This window comes from Antrostomus carolinensis, unplaced genomic scaffold (genome assembly GCF_000700745.2).
Source record: "Antrostomus carolinensis isolate BGI_N321 unplaced genomic scaffold, ASM70074v2 scaffold22981, whole genome shotgun sequence".
Lineage (NCBI taxonomy): Eukaryota > Metazoa > Chordata > Aves > Caprimulgiformes > Caprimulgidae > Antrostomus > Antrostomus carolinensis.
This window is the reverse complement of record NW_010292343.1, coordinates 57003-65271: the sequence shown is the minus strand read 5'-3', so window position 1 is coordinate 65271 and position 8269 is coordinate 57003. Positions and strand designations below refer to the sequence as shown.

The 8269-nt window shown below is 43.5% G+C and overlaps 1 protein-coding gene across 4 annotated transcripts in view; it reads right to left on the bottom strand.

Annotated features, from left to right (window-relative positions):
• Window positions 1–428: 428 nt before the first annotated feature.
• PPFIBP1 (PPFIB scaffold protein 1) overlaps window positions 429–8269 on the bottom strand; it is a 52524-nt gene continuing 44683 nt past the window's right edge. For all 4 annotated transcript variants that reach the window (XM_010176933.1, XM_010176934.1, XM_010176937.1 and 1 more), the window contains 6 exons: window positions 5022–5144; window positions 4084–4209; window positions 3055–3243; window positions 1981–2160; window positions 1551–1616; window positions 429–773 (listed from right to left, as the gene is read on the bottom strand). In XM_010176933.1, coding sequence (XP_010175235.1) covers window positions 687–773; window positions 1551–1616; window positions 1981–2160; window positions 3055–3243; window positions 4084–4209; window positions 5022–5144 — 771 coding nt within the window. In that variant the 3' untranslated portion in view covers window positions 429–686. The remainder of the gene's footprint in view (window positions 774–1550; window positions 1617–1980; window positions 2161–3054; window positions 3244–4083; window positions 4210–5021; window positions 5145–8269) is intronic.

The window sequence follows — 8269 nt, the reverse complement described above, 5'->3', positions numbered from 1 at the left end:
CTTCCCCTACACCTCAAACTTTCCATCACTCTATCCCACAAAATTTAAATTTTTGCTTTTATATGTACTTCATATACTTCTTTTTTTCTTTTCTTTTCTTTTTCTTTTTTTTTTATAAAACAGTATAAAAATAAGAGCAACAGTCAAGAGCTACGAGGAAGTTTATGCAGGGCATGGATGACTAAAATCCTACACTGGATACAGCTGGAAGGGTGGAACTGGTATTTGTGCTGAACAAATACACTTGAAAAAGAGCAGTAACATCTTTTTTCAACCGAGAGCTTGGAGAAAGCTGGTGCACGGTATCTACAGACGCAATACTTCTACCCAACATCTTGTGTTATTTTGAAAGAGTATAAAGGATTATCTGAGGTTGTGAATAAGCAAAAGGAGCACTATCAGAACATGGAAATTTCAACGCAACACTCAAACATATCACCAGTTTGTACATTAAATATAGTAAAAACCATTACCATTCACCGGTGTCTGGGTGTTTCTTATGGCAACTTTAGAGTAGGCACCTTTTTTTTCCCTCCTTTAAAAAAAAAATCTCCACCCCTCAAAGTTACTTCCAACAAACAGAAGCAAGAGCAATGTGATGTACACGATCTGCTGCCTGTCATGTACAATGATGAGGTTTCCTGCACACAGGAAGCTGAGCCTTTGTCAGTGCCTGGGGGTTACTGTCACACGTTGGAGTCCTCATCTGTTATACTGGTGCTAGGAGAGCGAGTTGCAAAGTCTTTAAACATTTCATCTTCTTTCAACATATACTAGAAAGGAAAGGAGAGAAGGAAGAGTCAAGGTTCAGGCCCTCACAACTGATATCAGACACCTGGGACAGTCCAGTCCTGTGCCTGGCAGCAAACACCTGGCAGCCCCATCAGCCACCACTTCGTTCTGATGAGGATGTTTTTCACCCACGCTGGCAAAAAACCAGCTCACTGCTGTCTGCTGGCCCAAACAGCTTGGGGAGTGCAGGCTGGGACTGGGCTGCCACCCAGAAAACACCACGTGACCTTCAGCTGGCAACTCATTGCCCAAGGGCAACCCACTGGCCTAGAATGGGGTGTGGTGTCCTCTGCCTTCTTCCCTGCAGGGTGGCGAGTCATCGAGGACAGCTAGTGACCACAGGCCACCACTCCTGGCCAGGGGAACCTCCCCGCCACGATGGGCGGGTATCTTCCTCAACCACTCATTTTTATTTTCCCTCTCTGTCCCTGTACAAAACTCAAAGGACCCCAGCTTACCCCTAGTTCTGATGAGGCTTCACTATACCCATAATTTGCACAGCGTTTTATAGACTTCATCCCTCAGAGACCAGTGGCACTGCACTCTATCCAAAGACACGGTCCCCCTAAGGCACTGAAATCAATCAAAGCAACTGCCCCCACAACTAAAAACTCACCTGCTTGACAGAGCCAGTAATAGCAAAGAGAAGTTGTACTTAGTGTATTTGTATTATTTCAGACTATTTAATACTAGCGACTGCCAAGGGGTTTATCACAATCTTACAGAAACAGAGATCTTATTCCACAGACTCCACTTACTGTCAAGTTGTTGATGCCTTCAGAAAACGCTCCTATTTGCCTCACTGTCCCTTCTGAATCTTCCATCTACAAAAAAAAGAAAAGATACTGAATGATGAATCAATAATAAATTCATTGCATGCCTTGAAAGAGTGGTAAATAAGTGCAGCACATAACATAACTGCTTGATTACACCCGACATGGTCAGAGCAAGGGAGGAGCATGCCCTGTTGGGAGAGGACAGTTAAGCCAGAGTAGGTCCCAAAGGTGCTGGGTCCACAGCTTGAACCTCCTTGGGCCAAGAGACACTGTTGTTAGTAATGCTGCGTGACTGCAAGGAATCGGGACCTTCACAGGCCAAAGAAAAAGGAAGGCTTCCTGGGGAGAAGAAAGGTTTTCCACAGAACCTGACAGCACAGTCAAGGACTCCAAACTGCTAGAACTGGTTCACCTGCTCCAGCCTGTCCAAATCATCATCGTCATACACTCGGATATCCAGGCCAGGCTTAAAACCCTTCTTTGACCCACTTCCAGATGCCCGTCCCAACTCCATAGGACACACATACTCTTCCACATCATCTTGCTTCTTCTTCCTCAGGCTCCCAAAATTGCTGAAGGCAAGTTTCTTTGGCTTACAGGTGAAAAGAAAATTGACAAGAAGTTAGAGAATCAGCAAAGAATTAACAGATCTCTTACTGAACCTGAAAGGAGGTTGTAGAGAGGTAGAGGTTGGTCTCTTCTCCCAGGTAACAAGCTACAGAACACGAGGAAATGGCCTCAAGTTGTGCCAGGGGAGGTTTAGATTGGATATTAGGAAAAACTTGTTGGCCAAAAGGGTAGTCAGGCATTGGAACAGGCTGCCCAGGGAGGTGGTGGAGTTACCTTCCCTGGTGGTATTTAAAAGAAGGGTAAATGAGGTGCTTAGAGCCATGTTTTAGAGGTGGAATTGGTAGTGTTAGGTTCATGGTTGGACTTGATGATCTTAAAGGTCTTTTCCAACCACTATGATTCTGAAATACATTCTGTAATATACTCTTGCACACATATTTCAATGATGAAGGCTCAAAACCCCACTGCTCTCCTAAACAAAGATCTTCTGAATAGTTGTATTTCACAATAATTGCATCTGAAAGAACAAGACGTGTCCCCTTAGTCTACCATTGTTGAGATAACACCATTTAAAGGATCCCAAATGAGATAAGAATCCCACTGCATTAAACTATGAACATACAAGCAGTAAGAGACAGTCTCCCTCTCAAACATCTTAAGTACAGACAGAAGGACAACACACAAGAGTGCCACCTCTTGTCTGTGCATACAAGAGGCTGAGTTGTGGTGTTTTCATGGTAGGCACAAGTGTCAAACTCAGATCTGCTGAGTCCTGTTCTCATGCTTTTTTCATTAGCAGCCAGTCCCTTTTCTCAAACCTTACTGAACTGTCCCCCAAACACAGATAAAACCAGCACTCTGGAGATCTAAATGTCTGTCTGGAAGCTCACACACGGACCCAGAACAAGTGACCTACCTTTACTCTGGCAGTTGCTGTTAAGAGAACATAGTCTGGGGACTCCATTGCTTCACGTTTCTGCTGCTGGGCCTCCTGCCCAATAAGGAGGTTGAAATGAGTTGCCAAGTGCCGTCTCAGTAGGGTCTTGTTTGGTGGGATGTTCAGCAACTGTGCCATGGTTTCTACATTGAAACGAGGCTCCAAAACCTATTAATCAAATCACAAAGAACCCAGCTGAAGCCAGTACTGTCTGATGAGCTCTCAAGGACATCAACAGGCACACTTATCTTGGTCATTCCTAAGGCTGCTTTGGGGTTTTTGTTTGTATTTTAGAGGAAACATATGGCAAAGGGGAGAGATGAGAGTTAACTAGGTAAATGATTCATAAAATGCTACCTCCAGGCTTTCCTTCTTGAGTTATAAATAGAAACAAAGTGGCATGTAAGAAGAAAGGAACAGATAAATCCACTCTTAACTCATGTGTGAAGCTGCCACAAAATGTTTACCCACCACCCTCTTTAATTCTGGAAAACGCAGCCAGAGGAATGATGGAAAATAAACAGACATAAAAGAGGGATATACCTCTTAATCACCACAACAAACTTCTGCAAGTGTAAGTCTCTTATCTGGAGTATCTGATGCTAGAGCAATTGAAAACAATCCTGGTTTGACACTGGAATCACAAATTTTATGAAACTAACAAGCCTTCCTCACAAAATAAAAACATATCCAGGTCTAGGAAGGAAGGCTGGTGGATGTTTAACAGCATGACAGCAGTGGAAAGCACTGTAGGACTAGGGGTGGAGAATGCCATACCTAAATTAAATATTGATGGGAATACAAATAATCAAACCCATTGCTGCCCACACTAATTCTGCCCAAGACATTAATGTCCTTTAAACTCTATGGTAATCAATTTTGATAGCAACTTCTTATGCAGAGTAAGAAAATACGGTGTACGCAGCACAGATAACATCAGAACTTTGTTCTAGCGACTTCAACCATATTTTTTTTAATAAAATGGAACAAACCAGACTAAAACCTTACCATTAGTCCCCCATGCACGCCGCTCCCTCGCAGGTTAGGTGCATACTCTGCCAGATCAACAGAGCGTAACCACTCCATCACGCGATGATTGGTCCACTGGGTGACCTCAGAAGGTGTGACGTTATTCTGTGAACAGGAGGAATGGGCAGTTAAGGAGAGAGACTTCCTGACCCAGCTGTCCTAGCCCCAGCCTTTTCTGAAACAAACCTCTCCTGTCCTTAACGAACGCAAGCCCAATTTGCACTTGAGAAACAAAGCTCTTTTTGGCTTGCTATCTTGCAGCAATACCAACATGGAGATGGGTCTGGACAGTGAGCGTGTCTGTATTATGCTTCATGTCATTTAATTATTTTGCTGTACACTAGGACTACTTGCAATTTCTACCAGTAGAATGAAAATCTAGCTAGCTCCACGAGCCTCTGTGCTTTTATTGCAGATAGGCATTGTGAATCTAAATCCAAGAGTCCAGGTTGCTTCATCATCCATTGCCCTATCCAGCATACACTGCTTCCAAAACAAACTGATGGCTGTCTCTTGTCTGGTAACAGGGCCAAAACTCCTTTCACATAGAAAATTTTGACACAGCCATCAAATTTCCAGAGTTAAACAAGACTCACTGCAACAGTGCACTGAGTTCAAGATGATTCAGGTTCCAGACAGCACATCAGAGACTAGGCCAAAACAGCCAGCTGTTGGCTAAGAAGAGAAGCGGGAGATTTGGCAAGAGGGACGTGAGTCTGGGACCATGGTAAGAGGAGGAAAGAAAGTGGTGCTCCAGGTAGTGATGGTAGAACATGAGGCGGAAAGAATATGAGAAAAAGGAACAAAATGAAATAGGAAAGAAGAGACAAGAGGAGAGAGCAGAGCAAGAATAATCAGAAACACCAGGGAAAAAACCCTAGATGATTCCTCTTCACAGCTTCACCTTAAAGCAGTACCTCATCAGATGGCCTCCTGCGCAGACAGTTGGGCTCAAAGTTATTTATTCTCAAAACCTGAATGGCTCTTTTGATGCTGAGGTGGTGGAGGACGCTGGCAACTTTCAAGGACAGCAAGTCATCCTGTCAAAGAGGAAGGGGGAGTTAATAAACATAAATGTGCTTACTGGTAGAACCAGCAGCGGACTGGAGGAGACTGCTTCGGACCCTGTCTTAAAATGGCACGTCTGACACATTCTGATGTAAGATATTAATAGGCGAGATGTGATTAATGTCAAACCATCTGTCCCAAGATAAAAGCTTCCCTTGCTGCACTATACTAGCTCCTGGACAATGTTCTTTACATAGGGTGCAGTGCTTAGTTACAAGAAAACTGGGGTCACAAGGAGGGGAGAGGGTGAGATGACACATCCTCAGTCACCTGATTAGAGCTAGGACAGCTTTCCAAACACAGACTTACCTGGCATTTGCATTTAATCCTGCCAAAAGTTTTAATACTACAAACGTCCAGCTATAAAAGTTTAACTGGAAGCAATAAATTACCCTGGAAACTGACGCATCCTGTATGGTTAGAATGAAAAATAAGAGAGAAGAAGAAAAATATGAAGGTGTGTCAGGTTAGTCTCCCACAACTGCAAATGATAAATGTTTTTTAAAATGCTTGTCCAGGCTCCTTGGCCCCAGCTTACCACCACTGTGTAGCTGCTACCTTGCGCAGACACCAGCTATGGTTTGAAGGAAGGAGGGCAGGTTGGCCAAGAGTGCCAATTCCCCCTCACACATGCCAAGGGAGCACGCTGGACGCATGGGCAGCCTGAAGGTTGGCTCTGAGACAAGGCACCGCAAACCAACCTGCTAAAGTAGACTCTTCAGCTGTAACTCAGTCCCAACTGTACCATTCAGTGTCTCCAAGTCCAATTCTCTGCTTGTGCAAGTTGGTTGACTTAGATAAATTTATGCATCCTTGTGCCAGGGTTAACCTGGCTTAATAGGTTTCAGTATCACCTATGTGTTAGGAATACCAGGCTCTATTTTGTCAGAATATTTAAGACTAGATTCTTTGCTTACCCAAACATTTTATTATGTTCTGCTAACCTTATAATGAATCTAAGAGTAGAGTTTCTATGCCATGGTTTGCTATTTTAGTTGTTATAAAATATTAAATATTTGCTATTTATTTTGAGTCAGGGTAACTTCATGAGATTTAAAAAAATATTTTTCATACTTTGCATGCGGCTGTATTTAGTTGGTTGTTTACACTGAATCTGTTATAATTTGATGGTTAAACTCTGTCTAAAAATATCCCTAGTGATCTAAAATTAAATGCAAGTAACAGGAAGAATATCTATTTAAAAGGCAAAGCTCCTGCTACGCATCCCTCCTCTGTCCACGTATTACTTTTCTTTCTTTTTTAATACAAAAAAGACCAACTCTTGAATAAAACAAGCTCCCTTACGTTACAGCCTACGCTGTGTTTTATCTGCATTTAATCCTCATCCAGTTGATGCAGTCATAGTAAAGTCACCCAACACAAGATCAAGCTCAATAGAGCCCACTGGCATCAGATCTCCAAGACTAAAGAAGCAGAAGAAACTGCCTCTTACTTTTGTGTTAATGTCCAAACTCAAAAAACCTAAAGGAAACAAACATCAAACCCCGCTGCACAAGCAGTGAGTATTTAACATGTGGCTGAAATGGACTCAACAGCAAAGTCATGCCAGGCAGCAGAGGCAGGTCAGTCCCAGGCAGTGGCTGCAGTTCCTCAGCAGTGCTGTACTTGTCTTACAGGAGAGTTAGATGGATCAACCCTAGGCTTCCTCCTGGTGCTACTGGAAAGCCTATACAAAATGCATGCAAACTTGGCATAAAAAGGTAACTTTTACTCTGCCCAGGGCATGGCTCATGTGAGAACAGGAGTGTGATTGATTTCTTTTTTATACAGAAGGAATTAATATTGGCGATGTTGTTTGCATTTGTGTCTCTAGAGAAGAACAAAGGTCTTCTCTCATCTAACCCCAACCCTTACACAAAGGAAACCTTCTGTGTTGGCTTCACCTGACCAGCAGTGAAGTGGAGAGCTGATGCTGGGTGCTAAGCATTTTGAAATACATTATGCAAAAGCTATCAAATGTAGCCTGTTTTCAAACAAATTGGTTCTTAAAACTGCAATTTTCTTCAAAGAAAATTGCTTAGGTTTTCTTCACCTCACATGAATATGCAAGCAGCCCAAATGTTTGCTCAATGAAGAAAAAAATTCCACCTATTTCTGTTAATTAAAAACAACTTAAGCAGCAAAAACCCAGCTGCATGAACTGCAACCACAGAATCTGCACACTTTTGTGTATGTACAAATACTGCATTAGCACATCAGTGTCATGCACAACCGTTACACACAAGATTGACCATTTCTCATGCACGAGTCTGGGCTCTTGCTTATGATGTTTGCTGTTCCACGTAAAGATACCGCCTTTAAAGCTGGAAAGAACATGGGAAATACTTGCAGGCCTTCTGTTTTCTACAGGTTACAGCTATTAGCATGAGCTTAACACATAACACCCACTACAGATTCAGGGGGTCCTGTAAACACTGCAATGAAGCACGCAGACAAACACGGCATTGTGCCATATCCTTGTAGCGGCAGTGGTGCCTCTGACACTCTGACCTCCCTCAGCCTTCTCCCTACACAATCATCCAGAAAATTTGAAGACGCAATTTATGAATCATTCAACAGCTTTGAAATCATTGTCATAAAGTCCCATGAGACATGCAAGTTGTTTGGCTGCTGGAGAGGAGTCAGTACTTTTGGCACACTACATGTGCAGAGGTGTAGCTGCAAAAGCAAGCAAGAATAAGCTCTAACTCTAGCTTCCTTTCAGTACGTTCAGTCATCTGGGGCAAAACTCACTGCCGTTGTGGAGACGGCAACCATGTAGCACTTTTACATTCCTCTTCAAACTTTTAACACAGGCCCAGAGTAACAGCACAGATGGTCTGCTGGCCTCCTGACAGCAGCCAGCTTTCTGCTCTAGGAAACTATAAGTCAGATCGCTGTGATCCATCTCTCTGGCTCCTTGGAGACACTGAAGCCCTCAAGATGCCTGTCTGGTCCTGCACTCCATGGATGGATATGAGAATGGCTGTCTGCGACATGAGCTGCCCAAGCAGCCACAGAGCCCCTCAGGCACCCTACTTGTGGGGCCAGCTGGGATTTGGCCAGTGACTATTCCCACAGGAGGGCTGAGGGAAAG